The 20,223-nt window shown below is 37.3% G+C and overlaps 1 protein-coding gene across 3 annotated transcripts in view; it reads left to right on the top strand.

Annotated features, from left to right (window-relative positions):
• The window catches only part of HNF4G (hepatocyte nuclear factor 4 gamma), a 90,239-nt gene extending 76,770 nt beyond the window's left edge, over window positions 1–13,469 (top strand). For 2 of the 3 annotated variants that reach the window (XM_070392118.1, XM_070392116.1), the window contains 6 exons: window positions 607–762; window positions 3,978–4,065; window positions 5,554–5,706; window positions 5,835–6,071; window positions 7,407–7,529; window positions 11,409–13,469. In XM_070392118.1, coding sequence (XP_070248219.1) covers window positions 607–762; window positions 3,978–4,065; window positions 5,554–5,706; window positions 5,835–6,071; window positions 7,407–7,529; window positions 11,409–11,530 — 879 coding nt within the window. In that variant the 3' untranslated portion in view covers window positions 11,531–13,469. Of the gene's footprint in view, window positions 1–606; window positions 763–3,977; window positions 4,066–5,553; window positions 5,707–5,834; window positions 6,072–6,176; window positions 6,304–7,406; window positions 7,530–11,408 lie in introns of those variants that run through there. The other variant, XM_070392117.1, reaches the window with a different exon arrangement.
• Window positions 13,470–20,223: the final 6,754 nt, after the last annotated feature.

Here is a 20,223-nt window from a genome sequence, read left to right as displayed (position 1 = left end):
TGCAGAAGGGCATTTTGACGCCACTTATATTTTTATAGAGTTCAAAATCATATAGAGTTGTAAAAATTATTATTAGATTAAGCTTTTTAATGATGCTAAGTCAAAGGTTGGTTTCTTGACTTTATTTCTACTGGTTTCTATTTAGTGCAGAACATAAAACTTCTTCTTTCTCATCTAAATCCTTTCTCCCAGTTGGTTAAACTTTATCCACTGTAAATATTTTCAACAAATTAAAGATGGATTTTTTAATGGAAATACCACTTTTTAATGAAAAAGGAAACCACAGAGCATATTTCATATAAATACTCTGTTATTTCTTTGTATAGTCAGTTTAGCTTATGGCACTCTCAAAAAGTTGGGTAACTTTTTCTACAATTGTGTCCAATAAAATAAGATAGTGCTCCCACAGTATGTGCTATGCAGGGAATGTTTTCAATTAAACTTGTACTGAAAGGTATTTCAGTTCTCAATTTAAAAATATTTAGCGTATTTCAAGAGACTGTGACAATGATAGCGCCACTTCAATGGCATTCATAGAAAAAAGAGGAGTATTGGTTATGTCTTGTTTTAAATGAGAAGTTAACATAATGTTCTTGTTCATGCTAGATGTCAGCCTCAAGCCCTGGTGTGAGCACAGACATAAATGTGAAGAAAATTGCAAACATTGGTGATGTCTGTGAATCTATGAAACAGCAGCTCTTGGTCTTGGTTGAATGGGCAAAATATATCCCTGCCTTCTGCGAGTTACCGCTGGATGATCAGGTAGAAGTTAAATTCTGAATGCTTAAAAAAAAACCACACACCTGTTTTTTTTAACTTTGCCCAGTTTTTTTGTGTTCTTTTAATTATGTTTATAATATATTTACCCTATTTGACAAAGGTGAAGTTATCTCATGAGAAAAAGATTGGTTTTCTTATCCATTCACCTCCTTGTTCCATCAGAGGCACAGCTGTTTAACTCCTGTTTTAGGTCTTGCATATTTATTGATTTGATAAAGTTGAGCAGGACAGTTAATCCCTTCTTGGAGTGTAAAAGGCTTACGTGAGCCCAGCTGGTGTGGCTCAGTGGTGGAAAGTCAAGCCATGAACCAAGACGTCCCTGGTTTGATTCCCGGTCAGGGTGCATGCCCGGGTTGCTGGCTTGATCCCCAGTAGAAGGCATACAAGAGGTAGCCAGTGGATGTTTATCTTGCATTGATGTGTCTGTCTTTCTATCCCTCCCCCTTTCTCTCTCTAAAAAGTAAAAAATCAATTAAAAACATACATTTTTTTAAAAACTTGAGAGAGATAGCAAGTAACTGCCATTGTGAGACAAAGGATTGCAGAGAAAATGCCTGGGAGGTTAATGGTGCACTATTGTGTCTGGGTGTTTAGTGAAGGAACCCGTGAAATTTCTCAGAAATTCCAGGCCACTCCTAGAGGAAACCATACAGGTGTATTGGTATCTTTGTGGACATATTGTACAATTAACATATAAAATTTTGCCTTGTATATTGACAATTTTATTCTAGCGTTACTGTATAAAAATTGTATGTCTAGCAAAAAAATCTGTAGAATCATGATCTGAAATCTACAGAGCAATCGAGAAAATTCAGATATAATGATTTTTCCTAATACATATATATTTTCATGCTTTGTCATACGTACATTAAGACATTTTAATTATTAGCTAAAAGCTTTAGTTTCTTAATTAGTCTATGAAAATTAGATTACTAGTTTCAGATTCATTTTGAACTCTTCCATCTAAACAGTATATAATATCTTGTAGATGAAAACAATTTGAAAATTTCCAATTCCTGAACATTGAATAAGCCAGGATATGTAGTTTATCCCTTGTATCTTACATTCTCTGACCAGTGTTCTTTATCACGGACACACAAAAACAAAAACAATAAAAGGGAAAGGTGCAATTGTTTAAAATTCAAAGGACAAAATATTTATACAACCAGAAAAAAAGTAATCATAGGAAGTTTAGTTACATTTCTAGGAGAGCATTTCGCTTGGTGACGAAAAAAAAAAAATCTTGTGAAATCTGAAATCATTCTCAAAATGTTCTGTAACTGCCTTCCTGTTATGAGTCATGGTTATTGACATATCATAAAGATAGCTTGGCTCGGAAGGTTGTTTCACAGTGAATAATGCTAAATTGCTAAAACCTCCTTGTCTCACCCCAAGCCATATAAGTAGGGTTATGTTATTTATCAGTTTTATATGTTTACTATCACTCCTCTTTAAAAGTTGCTGACTTAAATATGAAGATAGTGATTAAAAAAGTTGAGAAATTGAATTCCAGTAACCTGTCAAAAAACAATTTTTCTTTACGAGCTCAGACTTTAATATTAACAATATAGCATTAATAGCCATGGCTTGCCAATGTCTATCGTGGATAAGACACTGGGGAATTAGCTTTCAGTTGCCTTATACATTAGATTCTTTTGCTTAATGCTCTCAGGAGCTCTGTGTCATAAGTTTTATAACCTCCATTTAACAGTTTTTAAAACTGAATACTATATCAATTCACTCAGTAAATTCACCCAAACGCATGTATTAGGACTAGTGTTCAGTTTTAGCAACTGTGAGCATTCAGCAAGTAAAAATTCAGATTGCATCATTTTTCTCATAAAGTTTACCTTCTATTTGGGAGAGACAGACAATAAAAGACATACAGATTATGAGTAAGTTGATTCTAGGTGGGGATAAAGCCTATAAAATGAAATGGGATGAATTGTTGGACAATGACTCGGGGTCAAGTGGTAGCAGATACTTTAAATTGGGGATCAGAGAAGATTTTTCCTGAGACCCGGATGACAAGAAGCCAATCATACCAAGATCAAGGAGAAAGATAGCATTCCGGTACAGAAAGAGTATCTTCACAGACTCTGAGGGAGGCAGAAATGTTGCAGGGTGCATGGGGGACAAAGCATTGAGCTATAACCTGTGAGGCCTTGGTTAAGCAGTTTGGATATTATTCTAAGGACAATAAGAAACCAGTGAGGCGGTTTCAGCAGAGGAGTGATATTAAGTGATGATTATTTTACGAATCTCATCTTGGTAGCGCTGTCAAGAAGGACTTAGAATGGAGGAACTTAGGATGGAGGAACCAGGAAGGAAGCAAGAATACCTGTTAGGTTCTTGGAGTATATTGTGAAGGCCAGGGCAAGAAAAGCAAAGGCTTTGGCCTGGGTGGTATAGGATTTGCTGGGCCATTAGAGAAGAATCAAACTGGAGTCCTGTTTTTATCGTGAACAAGCATGTTGGACAAGGATGAAGATGTTGGAGAAGCATTACTTTGAAGTGTTAAATTAGAAACGCTTCCTGTTATCTCTAGTGGTGATAGTCAGTAGGCAATGAAGTATATGCATGAAACTCAGTTCAGAGCTTAGTGCAAGGAATTATGGGTTCAGTCTTGAGTGTGTTAGCAGTCCGACTCACCATTCTCATTTCACCATGTCACAGGCCCTCACTTCGCTCTTGTCTATTCAGTTTATTATATGTAAGAGATTGTGTTTTACATGTATTTTCTCATGTAATCCTCATGTCTAGAATTTGAAATTTTGTTCACTACTTCTACTGGGTAGATGAAAACAAATGAGTCCCAAACAACTGGTTGGTTTACCCAAGATCAAACAGGTAGTACGTGGCCAAGCCAGAGTTTGAACACTGCTTGGTTTGATTTTACTTCATTCCAGAACACTTAGTTGTTCTGTTGAGTCTTTTTGTTTGTTTGTGTGTTTGCTGACTAATGACATTGACTCATTAGTTTTAGAAATTTTGAAAAGTTAAACTCTATGATATTCTCAAATAGAAACATAGAAGGGTTACTGATGGCAACTATCTATGAATATTATAGTTTGTTAAATAAATAAATAAAAAGTCTTAGGCTTAAAGAACTCTAAGTTAATCCCAGACTCATGTGATACCATCTGTTAATCATCATATTTTATCATTAATTGTTCAACTTGGAATTTTTCATTAAGGTGGCCCTGCTGAGAGCTCATGCAGGGGAGCATTTACTGCTCGGAGCTACAAAGAGATCCATGATATATAAAGATATTTTGCTTTTGGGTAAGTTGGGTTTTTTTTTTTTAATTTAAGAAAAAATTATGCCTGCTTCATTCTTACACAGGATCTATTCTGTGTGTCCCAAGCATTCTGAGACACTGACAGATGGTGCTCCCCTTTCACAGACTGGGTCTAATTGATATCCTCACCCGGGTCCCGTTTTTCCTGCTTTGATTGCAGGGAAGTTCAGCGTGCGTTCAGGGTGTAATAAGATAAAAAGTAAAAGAAAGCTGTTGCTCAATGAACAGATTCTTGAGTCTAATTAAATCATCAGGATAAAGAATTAATGACTTGTGTGACCATTTTAGGGAGTCTCTCTACTTAGTAACTGTAATATAGGTAATTGTAATATATGCTATTGGGTACATTTTTAATGAGCATGTGTATCTCCTATGATATCATTGCCCATGATATGTGCAACATCCCAAGTTAAAAATAATTTGGTGACAGTGTCTGAAAATTTCTGATGATTCAATAACATTGCCAGAGAAGCAGAAGTAGGGAGGCGGGTGGAAGGGAAGGTGAGTGGAGAAGATATGACACAAAGGAAAAGCTTTTGTCCTCATTAAGTCTCCAACCGCCCACCCTATTTAACTTACATAGATTTCCTATAGAAAGAGTTAAGATCTCTCTCATGCTTTTTATCTTTACCTTTTCCTGGCTAGTATGAAATGATTACTAAATTGTTTATTCTATTTATGTGATAGATATTTTTGTCCCCAAACATGAGTAAATTGAATGTAATATAATAATATTTAATATTTATCAAGCACTTATTATGTCATATGCATTCTGTACGTACTTTTTGATATGTAGGTCAGCACTATCTCATTTAATCCTCACAATAACCCTAAGGGATAGGTACCATTTTTCAGGTGGAGAAAGTTAAGCTGAGGTTTCAAGGTTAGTGAGGGATAGAGCCAGGATTCTAAACCACATAATGTGACTGTAGAGACCATGCTGTCAAATTCTATTAAATGCTCTGTTGCATTTAGAGGACCCTACAGTACCTTTCTCATTATCAATTGGAATAAAATATATCTACTTAGGTTTGTTAAAAAGTGTCTCAATCGTAGTCATACCTACATATACCAACCCCACTAAAGGATGGTGTTTTTAATCCACTCTAAGCCAGAAAGATTCTTTGGGCTTTGAATTAAGCTGATTAATGAGTAAGACACTGGTAGAAAACTGACATAGCGGAAAGCTAATCATTATACTTTGCTTCTCTCTTGTCAATTATTAGCTTGTTTATTAGCCTGTACTTTAGTGTTATCAACAGTGACTGAGGCTATTAAAATGCATGTGATCATATTATCAATGCTATTGATCCTTTAAGTGTTCTTAAGTTTTTCTAACTTAACACTACTGAGAAATGAAGTACTATTATTATTAATGCAAGGGAAGGCCATTTAAAATATTGGTTTGTAAAAATTTAAACAGTATCTGATAATTTGGGGGCAGAATGACTTTATTATTTTTCCCCCCCAGGAAACAACTACATTATTCAGCGCAACAGCTGTGAGGTCGAGATCAGCCGCGTGGCCAACCGGGTCCTAGACGAGCTGGTCCGGCCGTTTCAGGAAATCCAGATCGATGACAATGAGTACGCTTGTTTGAAGGCCATTGTATTTTTTGATCCAGGTTTGTTCCCAAAGACCCATGAAACAATAATTATAATGAAGATAAGACTACTTTTTAATATTGGACTATTTGTCGTCGCACGTTGTTAAGATCCAATCTTCAGGCTGCCCTCTCTATTCCTTTACCAGATGCAAAAGGGCTCAGTGACCCCATGAAGATTAAGAACATGCGGTTCCAGGTACAGCTGAGCCTGGAGGACTATATCAACGACCGGCAGTACGACTCCCGCGGGCGGTTCGGGGAGCTGCTCCTGCTGCTGCCCACGCTGCAGAGCATCACCTGGCAGATGATCGAGCAGATCCAGTTCGTGAAGCTCTTCGGGATGGTGAAGATCGACAACCTGCTCCAGGAGATGCTACTGGGTGGTGAGTCTCTTTTACTTGTTAGGATCCCACCTTGTACTTCGAGTAAGTTTGTCCCTTTTATTTTCTGTCCGTGACAGAATGAACTCAATTTCTTTTTTCATTTAGAAAGTCTGCAATACCCATTGGATGGGGACAAAATACATGAACACAACGAAACCCCCATTCTTACTAGCCTCCACCATCTAACTCCTCACGGTCCCAATAACCTCAAATTTCAGGTCCTTCAAATGTGGTGAATAGAACTATATTTCCTATTTGTAGTAGTCCTTGAAGTATCATTGTATTTTTCTATGCCTTTACTCCTTTAAAAACTCAAAGATATCAGAATTGCAAACTAACCCAAAATATGTGTATATGCATATATATACACATATATATGTGAGTGTGTGTGTGTGTGTGTGTGTGTGTATAGTGTCCCAAAATTCATGCAAGAAGTAATTTTGATAGAAAACACAGGTTTGTAATTAAAAATTGTAAATTTTTTATTGATTCATAAAGTATACAGTATAGGGTTATGTATGGAATAGCACATCGGGTAAATGGCCTCCACGGCTTTGCTGGCACATACGCAAAGCCGTGGTCTTCATTGGTCTTCATTGTCCCTGTTCCTGGGCCACAATTGGTACTTGGTAATGCTTATCAAATTGAAGGGATTGAAATCAAAGGGCAACAGATATTAGAATCTGATTCAATAAACCAAGTAAAATTAGGCTTTTATTTGTTGTTGTTGTTGTTGTTAATGCTCACGCAAAATTCAAATCTTGCGTGAATTTTGGGACACCCTATATATATGAACACTTTGCTTCTGAAATAATTAATTGACACAAGACAATGAGAAGGGAAAAATGAGATTTCATTACTGCAGTAAATGCCAGGAATAGTTAGGAAAGTTAGGAAAGCATTTTGATCTAGATTAAATTTCCTGATAACATCGCTTTATTTTATTTTTAGTTTTCTGGTGCTTAATGTGTCCCTAATGATGTCTTCCTGAAATAAAAGTTGTTTATGCTATTAGGGTGACCCCAAATACTATAAACTTGAGGTAAGTGATTCTTGGAATTGCCTTAACAACAGGCAACCACCCTAATGATTCCAGGAAACAGCATACAAGGTCCATTATTAATAGACAACATAATATGATACAGCATTCATCTAGCCAGTGTACAGTGAAAGCTGACATTGTCCTTAATACAGCAGTGGTTCTATTAATTTATTTTTGAACTCCCCAAAAGCACTTTGCAAAAATAGCAATGTTCAAGTTGTCAATCAAAACATTTGTTCCAAGGTAAACTCGCCATTTCTGATTAAATATCACCATCTTTTTATCTTCTGTAGGTGCTTCCAATGACGTCAGCCATCTCCATCATCCGATGCATCCACATTTGTCTCAGGATCCATTAACTGGACAAACCATACTTTTAGGCCCCATGTCAACACTGGTTCATACAGACCAGATCTGTAAGTATGTGGGCTTCTTTTCAACCATAAATTGTCCTAAACTTAATTACTTGAGAAAAAGAGGAATTGGGGGAAAGAATCTATGAGTACCCAGAACTGCAAGATTTGTGTGTTATCCTCTCCAGGGCTCCACTGTGGGAGACCGTGACATTCAGCAAGTCACGTATCCTCCAGGCATGAGTTTGCTCCCTAAAATGGAGAAACAGTACCTCAGTCTTTCTGCTTCATGGGTTTGGGAGCAGAAAAGAATATATGGGCAGTCCCAGCTCTGCTGGTCTGCAGGCTTATAGAAATAATTATGCAGGCTGGGGCCATGCATAGAAACCCGAATAATCACTGGAAAATTATGGTTACTTGTGACCTTTAAAAATGTCTGTCATATCATGTTATATGTCAATTATACCTCAGTTACAAATGAACAAAAATTTCTGTCAAAACATTAAGAACCCTTTTAACTATACATTAGAAAAATATAGGGAAGTTTGAAAAACAAAGTAAATTTAAAAAATAAATATAGGGAAGTTGAAAAGTATAGAAATCCTAATATTTATTTTGTGCACCGTAATGTAAAACATTAGAAACACTGAAAATTAAAGTTTTACTTCTTTGTAAAAATTTTAAGAAGCATAGTTTATACAGTATTTTTGCTTCCTCCTCCTGCAACTTGTAAGAGCAAGTGAGGATTTTTATGTGCTTTAATGAGTGTTACTCTTTTGAAGTTTGGATCAGCTTCTAACATTTTATCCTTTGCATTTTCTTTTTCCCCCTCCTTTTATTATTTTTTTAAAATTACAGTTTATGTTTAATATTATTTTACATTAGTTCCAGGTGTGCAGCATAGTGGTTGGACAATCATATACTTTACAAAGTGTTCCCCCTGATGTTTTCAGTCCCCACCTGGCACCATACACAGTTATTATAATGTTACTGACTATGTTTCCTGTGCTGGATCCTTTTCATTTTCTGTGTCCTGAAATATGTCCGAGAATCCGTTTAATGTGAAGTTTTTTGCCAGTTTCATTTCCCCTGGGGCATCGTTGTCCTTTCCAACACAACCAGTCACCTCACTTAAGCTGAACGCTGATGAGTGTCCCTAACTAAGGTCCTAAAAGCATATTTAGGGTCTCAAACAGCAGCCCTGCCCACATTCCCACGGTCAGCTATCTTCTGTCACTCCACTATGTGCAATTGCAATTTTGATTCCATGATTATCACTTTTTGTTTCTTTGCTGCACTTGAGTCGTGTTGTATGTGTGGGGTTTTTTTTAGCCAATTCTCTTTCAATTGTCTATTTTTGCAAAATGTCACGTGGATTTATCACTGGGAGGCAAGGAGGGAACTCAAGTACACACTCTGTTGTCAGTGTGTGAATTGAATAAAATATGTGCCAATGTGAATAAAATACGGACAGAATGAAAGACGTGATGCCCTAGGTCACTGATGACAGGACATCTGTTACTTAGGTGATTATTGGAGACACATTAGCAGTGAAGTTCCTGGTCATGCGGTACTCACAATTCATTGGGAGTTACCAGGCTAACGACACTTGGCCATGCTTTTTGCAGGACTGGTGCCATCAGCTGTGCTGACTGAGACTCGTGCATATCAGAATTGTGCACAGTGAGGGCTGCTTGGGCAAACACTTTGAAACTAAAATAATTATATAAATACTAATGATTGTGAGTGGCTCACTTAATCTGATATCATTGCAGATTTAACACGATTCTATTTCTATAAGCTATCCTGGAGATAATAATCCCTATTTGACCAAATATCAAGAGTTACCACTGAATTGATAGTAATTATCCCAGATTTACCTGTGATCCATCTCCTCTGAACACTAAGCCAGCTACCTCACTGAGATGCCTTGAGTTACGGTGATGCCATGATCATGCATACCTGTATGACCCGCTGAATTGACAGCAGCCACTCATATCTCGTTATAATGCTGTTTTACCTCAGTGTTCAAGGAAATGTAACAACTCAGTGAGTACCACCCGACTGCGACCTAGTGGCCAAAAAAGTAGAGGCCACAAAAATGTGTGTTCTCACATCTCCCCTGTAGTATACAAGCATTGGTAGACCTATGTAATTGCGTCTAAAACAAAAGATCTTTGAGTATATGACAGAGGCGGAAATGAAATTGTTAGAAAAAATACCATTTTTGGAGATAGGGTGGCACATTTAACCTGCGGGTCCCAGTGTACCTGGAAGTGATAATTTGGGGACCATCCTTGCAAAGCAGATGTTACCATTTTCATGTAACAGGTGGTCAAGAGCCAAGAGAGGCAAGCTCAGTATCACACCAAAATACTCGGAGTTGTGTCTCTCCAAGTTCAGTTATTCATAAACTCAGAACATTAACAACACATTAAGCATTATAGGCATCAGCTGGCGCGAAGGTTGAACAATTCTGCTGGCGGTTGAATTCTTTACTTTTTAATTGCCAGTTTTCTAATAGTTTGAAAGCATGCTGTTGCCTCTAATATTTTTAGAATCTCGTCATCACATTTTTTCATTTTTTCCCCTCTTTCGACAATATTTATAAGACTCATTTAAAGGAAAGCTTTGCTTTGCTTGTGCTCATTTAGAATAGTTTTAATCCAAAACAAAACATACAGGAAAACTTAATTTGTGCATATTTTCTTGGTGTTTTAGAGCAGGCCTCTGCAGTTTCAGATCCACCCTAAGTATCCCAAAATAAATGTTTAAAGCGATTTGTTTTTTCTTCTGTCAATTAAACTATTTCAAACTGTTGTTCCTAAGTAATTGCTAATCCATAGTTAATAATACCAAAGTTATTATAGTAAAGAAAACCAAGCAAAAAGAGTCTGTCCTCGTATTTGTATAGAATTTTTTTCAAAATTTTAAGTAACTGTTTTGGAGAAAAGAAATCTATAAAGTTTGCAATGCTTCAGTCTGATCATCAAATATTTTCTACACTGTTGAATATATGAAATAATAATGAGTACTAAAATACTTTTAAGTTTTTAAAAATTACAGAATAGCTCCTAGATCATTTTATAATATGAAAAAAGTTTGCAGTGGAAGGAAATACTATTCTAAACAGTGAAATAACTAGGTTTGCTCTTTGCATTGACAGGAGGCAGTGACAAACAAGAGCAATTATAGTAGAATAATCTTGGTGTGACAGCCAGTATTTTTCAGATGCCTTTAACTACAACATAGATTTCAAAGCACTTGAAAAGTATCTTATCTTCATTTTAAGATGTCATCTAATGAGGTTGAGTTAGTGGAAGCCAAATCAAACATATTTTATTTCATGTGCACTTTTATTACAAAATTATAACACTTGAAATCTAAGATTTGAAAAAAACACTAGCATTCTGTTCGTTCTTTTCATTAACTTTTTTCTGCTGGGTGTGTGGGAGAATCAGATGCTCACAAATGCTATTAAGAAAGACAGACCAAACCTTAAAAGGATTCTTTAAGGTTTTCAAGAATGATCTGGTCCAATATAAATCTATTTGGTGAGGTAGGGTAGGGGAGCACCTTCAGTGGTATGTCAGTGAGCTGATAATCTATAATAATAAAAGGGCATTATGCTAATTAGACTGGTCGTCTTCCGGATGTCCTTCCTGATGAAGCTGGGGCCAGAGGGAAGCCAGCCCGGGTCCCGGGTGCCTGCTGGCGGCCAGAGGAGGGAAGCCAGTGCCGGCAGCCTGAGGAAGGAAGGCCTACTCTTGCACGAATTTCCGTGCATCGGGCCTCTAGTGTTATATAAAGCACTACTTTATGTGTGATCTTTAAAAACACACGAAAAGTAAAATAATGTGTATTGGTATCATGCAGAACTTAATGGGATGATGGATCAGGGTGACTGTTGCCATCACATACAATTCTCTGATTCTTTTTTAGCAACTCCTGAAACCCCACTCCCTTCCCCACCACAAGGCTCTGGACAAGAACAATACAAAATTGCCGCAAACCAAGCTTCAGTCATTTCACACCAGCCTCTCTCCAAACAAAAGCCATTGTAAGGATATGTTTACTTCTGAACAGCACTGCTTCAATGTGAAAAATTACCAGTCTTGAAAATCTCAGGATATGCTTTTGGCAAACTCTTAGCCAAGGCTTCTTCATGGTGCTGTTGTAAGATGGTAACCTATTTTCTTGTTTTTATACTCATTTTGTTTGTTTTTGCTATTGTCTGAAACCTTCAGTTGCAACCATTGTATATCTGAGTTTCCATACATTTATACCATATGGTTTTCCCAGCTCCCCTAGCACCGGGCCTTAAGCCATTGAATCTTATGTACCATTTCTATTTGTTGCCGTCATATTAATTTAAATCTGTAAATAATTGCTTTAGGTTGATGTTATGCAGAACTAAGTGTTCTTTTTTGACTGAGAATATTATTATATCAGAAATCCCAGATGAATATACAATGAACCACGTTTTTAATAAATAATAAATTTTAAACTTGCAAATTAGAAAACAATAAAGCAGTTACTGTAAATCGGGCATAGTTCTTTGAAGAACAATTCCTCATGGACATCCTGTGGCTAAGAAGTGTCTTTGGGCCACAGTTAAATATACCTATTTTCAGTTTAGAGAAATATAAATAGCCATTCCAAGGATGACTGTGTATTCTTTCAGATCTGACTGTATTTGAAGATGTATGTTAAGATAAAAGGTGTTAGTTTGAGCAGATAGGTTACAGGTTAAACTGTAAAAAAGAAATCCCTAAAACAGTGGCTCCATCAAGAGAGACATTTAGTTCTCCATCCTAAAAAATATCTGGAAGTCGTCATCCATTGACTAGGACTTGGCACATACCCACATCCAATTCCCAGGGAGACTGGGAGAGGAGGAAGAAAGCCTTGTGCCAACCAAAACTACAGCTCTGGGAGACTAATATTGGGAGACAAATTAACCATCCACCTATCACACACGTGTTGCCTCATTTAGTCCTCACAACAACCCTGAAAAAGAGGTTTTATTATCTTTCAGTTATAAAGAAACCTTTAGCCTAGGGATTAAATAATGTAACCAACATTCATAAACCTGGAGAGTAGGAGAGCTTCATTTAAGCCAGGGTCTGGTTGACTTTCATGAGAATAAATCTTTGGTGTGGGATGAAAAAATGTGAGCTTCTTGCTATTGTTTTTAAATATATGTAATTGACTATTGATGGAATACTATCAGTCATGTTACTTAGGACACATATTTACATGCAAGTATTGAGTGCCAAATTTTGGCAGTTTGATAAGAAACCACTTTTGTACTTTGAATAAAAGTCTTACCCCTAAAATAATATTTTAAATAAATTAAAGAAAATAAAAGATACACCAGATAGGTTATCGTGAAAACAGAAGCAAAATGACTAATTTATTAGGTTTTCGACAATCCAGCAACCCAGGGATATACTGAATGCCTAACTCTGGACCGAGAAGCACACTTCATTGGAGCCCTAAACTATTTGATATCATCTAAAGCTGGAGCTTCTTAAAAAACAATAAATGAGGGGTTGTCTGTAAACCCATGACCTTTCTCTCTCTCTCCCCAGCCTCCTCTCTCTGTCTGAAGCAGGCAACAAACATTTGAATAATTATCAATGATACAAAGAAGTATCCCAAGCTGAAAGACTGACTTACATGATAATTTCAGGACCTTTCAAAGTTTCTAAGCTTATGATGGTATAACCCCCAGTTACCCTACAAATAAAAATGTTAACTAACCCATTGGCTCTTAAAGTGAAATTGAACTCTTAAAATAGAAAATGATTCCTTAGAAGCTATCGTTGGTTAAATAGAATCAATAAATTCTTTCAAGAGCTGGTATCTTCATGTCACTGGGAAATCTTAGAGAGAAAGAGAAGAGGAAAGTTTTCTTACATTGTTTGAATATTTACTTTGGTATCTCTATGTGATGAATAAGAATGTTTTTGATTGTTATAAATACAGATATTATTTGTAGATTTCTGCTTACTTTTTTGTGTTGTTCTCTTAGAATATATTAAAAAACTTGAAAATATAAAACAAAGTCATATTAGTAAACCCTTTAACTTATCTGCATGTATTTACTAAACAGTTATGTTTTACAAATTATTGCCAACAATTTTGTTTTAATAACTGTGGTCAGGGACTTTGTAATATATTTTTGTATACTTAACTGCCAACAGTGCTGGATGAGAGGAACTGATATTTTCAAAATATTGATAAAGTTATTCCTTTTATATAGCACAATACTTTTTTCATGTAATAAGATGGAATAATTTATTGTGAAATAATGATTCATTTTATAAATGTAAAATTATTTTTATAAATTTTATTGTTGAAAATCAAAAATTACTAGATTTTTTAAAATGTTAAATTATAGTGAGATTAAAATATTTCAAAACTGTGATACCATGTTGTTTCACTGAAGTTTCGAAATAAAAATTGAGATAAAAAAACTGAAATGGGGTGCTTCATTATTGTTTAAAAATGATTTTATAATTGTAGAGATAATGCTAATATCTTTTGTATGGGCATTTAGTTAAATTTACATAGAGTTCCATAATACTGGTGTTTAGATGCCAGAGCAAAATTAATTAGCACATTTCCAAATCATCGTAGAATTAGACACTGATTAAAGGGACCATCCTCACATTTGTTCGTTAATTATGTAGTTTTGCTTGCTTTATAGTTTTGTCACAGTAATGAAATATATGGCCCCAGCTAGTTTCAACCTTGTATGGGTATACTTGGCATGTAAATTTTTAAACTCAATTTTTCACTTCTGTTTTTCTGTAGTCATAGTTAAAGCTTCTTTGTAAATGTTCTTGTATTATGAGGACCAGTCGTTTTTATAGTCTACTAATTTTTATTTTAGTTCTACTTTTATCAGGGGAATATGAGTACATCATTTAAAAACACAATTATGCTTGAAGTTTATAGTGCAGTCCTCCACCCCACCATTCCCTTCTTCCCTACCTTCTGACCTTCAGTAGCAACATTCAAATGTTGCAGCTGCTCTATTTATTTTTATGTATTTATATTTTTTTAATATATTTTATTGATTTTTTACAAAGAGGAAGGGAGAGGGATAGAGAATTAGAAACATCGATGAGAGAGAAACATCGATCAGCTGCCTCCTGCACACCTCCTACTGGGGATGTGCCCGCAACCAAGGTACATGCCCTTGACCGGAATCGAACCTGGGACCCTTGAGTCCGCAGGCTGATGCTCTATCCATTGAGCCAAACCAGTTAGGGCTATTTACTTTTATTTTTTAAAAGCTTATCTTTATTGTTGAAAGTATTACAGATGTCACCCCCCCTTTTTCCCCATTGACCACCTCCACCCCTCCCAGGCCTTCACCACACTATTGTCTGTGCCCATGTGCTACGCATATATGCGTATAAGTTCCCCAGTTAATCTCTCCCCTCTCCCCCAATTTCCCTCTGAGATTCATCAGTCTGTTCCATGCTTCCATGTCTCTGGATCTATTTTGTTCTTCAGTTTATTTTGTTCATTAGATTCCACATGAGTGGGATCATGTGATACTTACTTTCTCTGAAGGCATATTTTGCTCAGTATGGCGGGACGTGGAGAGTATTATGCTATGCAGCTGCTCGTATTTTTTCTCTATAGTTTGAAAGTATATGTTTATATCACATTTTTCCAGTATTGTTTTTAGTTTTAAACCTTACATGTATACACTCAACTCCCACGACAGTCTCCCAATTTCTTTTCTTTTTTTTTTTTTTTAAATATTTTATTGATTTTTTACAGACAGGAAGGGAGAGAGATAGAGAGTTAGAAACATCGATGAGAGAGAAACATCGATCAGCTGCCTCCTGCACATCTCCTTCTGGGGATGTGCCCGCAACCCAGGTACATGCCCCCGACCGGAATCGAACCTGGGACCTTTCAGTCCGCAGGCCGACGCTCTATCCACTGAGCCAAACCGGTTTCGGCGACCAATTTCTTAATAAACCAATATTTTACTGACTTCGAAGTTATTTAAATACTTGCAAAGAGCTCGATGGCTGAAGGCTCAGAGCCCAGGGATGGGTGAAGGTCTGCATCACCAGGTGAGCCACTGAGACTGCAGAGGTTCAGCTGAAGTTCAGAGGAGACTCTAGCTTAGATTCTAGAAGAAAGAGGTAAATATTTTCTATGGCCTCAAGTCCAGCTTCCTTGGTGGACCATCCATCTGTCCCACTTACCTTCCTCTTAATTTTGTCCCCAAAAAGCAGTTCACCAGAATCTTGGAGAAGCTGCTACCTACATTTATAGGAAGATTTGCATCTGAGTGGGAGGCACAAGGCTTACATTGTAGTCATCACTCGAGATTGAAGGACTTCCTCCACCCATTGCTGGGGTGCAACTGGCTAAGGACTCCCAGCCAGCAGACATCTCTGGGAATTTACTTCATTTGAAAGCCTCCTCATCCATCGCCAGGCCCCTTCCTGGATGCAGCTTACATCCAAAGAGCACAGGCTTGGCCGTCTTCCCCCAACTCAGGACAACTTGGAAGAGCCATCCCATTTTCAGCGCTCACGATGGGATTGACTGCGGTCTGTGTTGAGTCTGCATCACAGCTTAACTTCTTTCTCTACCAACGTTTGCCTCCATCCTCTTTTTTGGGTGTAGGTCCTTAGAGCATTCCCTAATAATTCCTAATAAATGTCCTATATGATAATCTTGGGAGTGTGATTCCTAGGTATCTCAACCTGAAACAACATGTAAAATTCATTTATATTTATGTATTATCATATGCAATTGTAAGATGAAATTAACCAACCATAAGGACTATAATATCAATAAAAATAAAATTTTTAAAATCAGATTTATGAAATATCCTATATAATAAAAGCCTAATATGATAAATGTCCGACCCTCTGTTCAACCGTTCGACCAGTCGCTATGATGCACACTGACCACCACGGGGCAGACACTTTGCGCCGGTAGGTTAGCTTGTTGCTGGGGTCTGGCCTATCAGGACTGGGCAAGACAGGTCGGACACGCCCTGGAGCCCTCCCGTGGCCCCTCCCCAGCCCCGATCATGCACTGGTGTGAGGGACCCCACCAGTTCACGAATCCTCTAGTAGATTATAATACCATCAGTATTCAAATTTCTAAAATATAGTAAACTAATCAAAAATGTTTACATTGAAACACTGAAGATATGAAACATTTCTGAGAGTTTAATTTATTTGCAAAGAAATTAAGGCATGGAAGACTGGTGGGTTAAGGAGAAAAAGGCATTAAATGGGTTGATGGAGTTGAATTACAGATGTTTGGAAATAAGTGACTAAGTAAAAAAGCTGGCTAGATCTGATTTTTAGTTAGAAAGTGTTATTGTAGTTAAGGACTTTGTAATGTCAGAGACCAGTTGACAAATTTCTAGCTTCCCCCTTTCCACAGACTATTTCTTTTGGTGGGCATTTTCTTTTCTTCTGTCTTCTAGTGCTCCTACTTGAGTTAACATATCACCTTCACCCTTCCATGGACACTTTTACAACCTTCTCAGGTAAAATTAAGGACTTCTTCATGTGTCTCTGTTAGTTGTATGTGCTCCATTTATAGAATTTATTGCAATACTTTTATTATTGCTAATTAGAGTGAACCCCAGGAGAGTAAGTACCACATTGGGTACATTTTTGAATTCCCAAGAGTTGATACAATTCCTAGCAATTAATAGGTGATCAATAGTGATTTCTCAATCAGATAAGAGATTAGTCACAACTATGAATTTCTTTGTTATAAAGCTCAAGAAGGAAATGTGCTGAAGATTAAAATAATATACTTATTCAATGGATTATATTTAAAATATATATATTTTAATATATTTTGTTGATTTTTTACAGAGAGGAAGGGAGAGGGATAGAGAGTTAGAAACATCGATGAGAGAAACATCGATCAGCTGCCTCCTGCACATCTCCTACTGGAGAGGTGCCCACAACCAAGGTACATGCCCTTGACCAGAATCGAACCTGGGACCTTTCAGTCCGCAGGCCAATGCTCTATCCACTGAGCCAAACGGGTTACAGCGTCAATGGATTATATTTAGATAATGGTAACTATTTGAACAAGACAGTTTATCATATTTTTTAAAATAAAAATTGTAAGAGACAATTATTTTTAGTAAGGAAAACATTATCATTTAATCCCTATCTATAGTATTATTAACTCTTTTCTCATAGATGTCTTTAAGACATACTTTATCAACTTATTTTTTTATGTTTTAAAGTATAAACTTTGTTTTAAAAGATACTCTGCAGCACAAAATGTATTATATTTTTATATGGGAAAAGTGGCATCAAGTCATTAAAGGGTTTTATCAGAATGTAATTCACTCAAGTCATTCTCATATTGGAATCTGGTGCTTATAATGGGATCTTGGGCTTAGTAAACACTAAGAAAACCAGCAACTGTTATCAAAGGTATAAACAGTGAGGCCTGAGAGAACAGATTTTAAACAATCAATGATTACTGCCCTGACTGGATAGCTCAGCTGGCTGGGGCATTGTCCTGATATACCATGGTTGCAGGTTTGATCCCTAGTCTGGCACATGCAGGAGTCAACCAATGAATGAATAAATAAGTGGAACAACAAATCAAGCTTCTCTCTCTTTTCCTCTCTCTCTAACTAATACATTTTTTAAAAATCAATGATTTCTGATATTAAGTATTGTGATGTTATTTCAAAGTCATGATCTAATGTAGATATTAGATTGTTGTATCAATTATATTTTAACATATGTATCTCTTCCCCTAGTTTCTTAGAACATATTTTGGAGAAATTTCTCTTTAAGATGTCTTTTTGAAAAATAATGAGTCTTTTTCAGGTTATCTATATATATAAAACCCTATTATGCAAATAGACCAAAAGGCAGAACAACCAAACAACTGGTCGCTATGACATGCACTGACCACCAGGGGTGCACGTGGAACATGGCGGGTGTTGGCAGCAGGCAACAGAGCATGGAACATGACTGGCATAGGCCATGGAGGGATGGTGGAGCAGGTGAGCGGGGCCGACAGACCAAGGTGGGGCGCCAGTCACGGTCATTGGGGCGAGCCTCTGGTGGTTACTGAAAATTCTTTGCTCCTGCGCACCACAGTCCCATCGAGCACTCGCACCCACTGTCAGCGCCAGAGCTGCCACTCACACCCGCTACTGGCACCCGGTGCCAGCCCCGATCACTTGGTGTCATCAGCAGGTGCAAGCAGGGGCTGCTAGCCCCGATATCCCCTCAGGGCTTCTCCACCTCCCCCTGCTCCTGAGAGGTGATCGGGGCAGCAGCCGCTGCTTGCACCCACTGACAGTGCTGGCCCCAATCGCTCCGCACCGTCAGCGGGTGCAAGCAGGGCCGGCACCATCAGCGCATGGGAGCAGCAGCGGTGGGAGTGGGGCTGCCGGCAGACAAGGGACCTGGGGCTGTGTTGGGAGGGGCCAGGTGGGGGCGCAGAGGATGGGCCAAGACCCACCCCTGTACCCACTGCAGCCTCATGGCCCACAGTTTCTTTCAAGGTGCATGAATTCATGCACTGGGCCCCTAGTTTATAATAAATCATCTTAATGCTGTCAGATGACTTTTAAGAGCTTAGATGAATATATCTATATACTTTTTATTTTTATTGGTTAGGAAGAGGGAGAGGGAGATAAAAACATCAATGGTGAGAGAGAATCATTGATCAGCTGCCTCCTGCACACTCCACACTGGGGATCGAGCCCGCAACCCAGGAATGTGCCCCGGCCAGGAATCAAACCATGACCTCCTGGTTCACAGGTCAATGCTCAACCACTGAGCCATGCCTGCCAGGCTTTTTAAACAGTTAAATAAATTCTCGGGTTACATTCCACCTTCTAAAAGTAATCCACATAATCTGGTATTGATTATAACTTGAATATACATAGGAATTTTTAAACATATTGCTTATTACTTCTTTAGATGGTACTCTAAGATGACAATGCTATTTTTATATTCTGATAAAGCATTGCAGTTAGCTACCTATACTCCCCAAGGACCTACTGACCAACATTTTATAAATATGACTGGAAACATCATTATTGAAATATAAAATGACAAACAAACATCTATATATTATATACCAAAAAGTGTTTTAAATTTATAAATTATATATATATATATATATATATATATATATATATATATATATATATATATCTTTAATACATACTTTTATTACTATTTAAAAAATACCTGGCTGAAAAGGGAATGATAGATATGCAAAGAAATGGTTAACTCTCATCCTGGAATTGGTGATGCACCTGAAACAGGTAGTGGGAGTGACCCTGAGGCAGAGCTCGGGGGTTCAGGTTTTATGTGGCAATACTTAAGATCCAGACAGTCTGAGTGACATAGCCTGTGCTCTTGCTGCTCTAAGTCCCGTAAATAATTACACAGGTGGAATTGCAAGAGTGCTATAAATGAGAATCACTCTAAGCTAATTCCTAAAGGTTGAGAATTTTCTGTAATCACAGCAAGCTCAAAGTGCTTGTCACACATGGCTTTTGAGATCTGGCCAAGTATTTACAGCAATTCACTCTGGGGCCGTGACCATTTCCTGACTCCCAAGTGGATTCAGATAAAAGCAGACACACAGCATACATAGTCTTTCTTAGGAAAACTTTGGAAAAACTGCAAAGTGATTCTTCAACTTCTATATTTTCCCAGCTAAAAAAGCATGGCATTTCAGTAGTAGTAAGTATAAA

This window comes from Myotis yumanensis, unplaced genomic scaffold, assembly GCF_028538775.1.
Source record: "Myotis yumanensis isolate MYYU_CA2020_CCGP unplaced genomic scaffold, mMyoYum1.0.hap1 SCAF_15, whole genome shotgun sequence".
Lineage (NCBI taxonomy): Eukaryota > Metazoa > Chordata > Mammalia > Chiroptera > Vespertilionidae > Myotis > Myotis yumanensis.
Note: the sequence above shows the minus strand (reverse complement) of the source record. Positions and strands in the feature narration are given on the sequence as shown.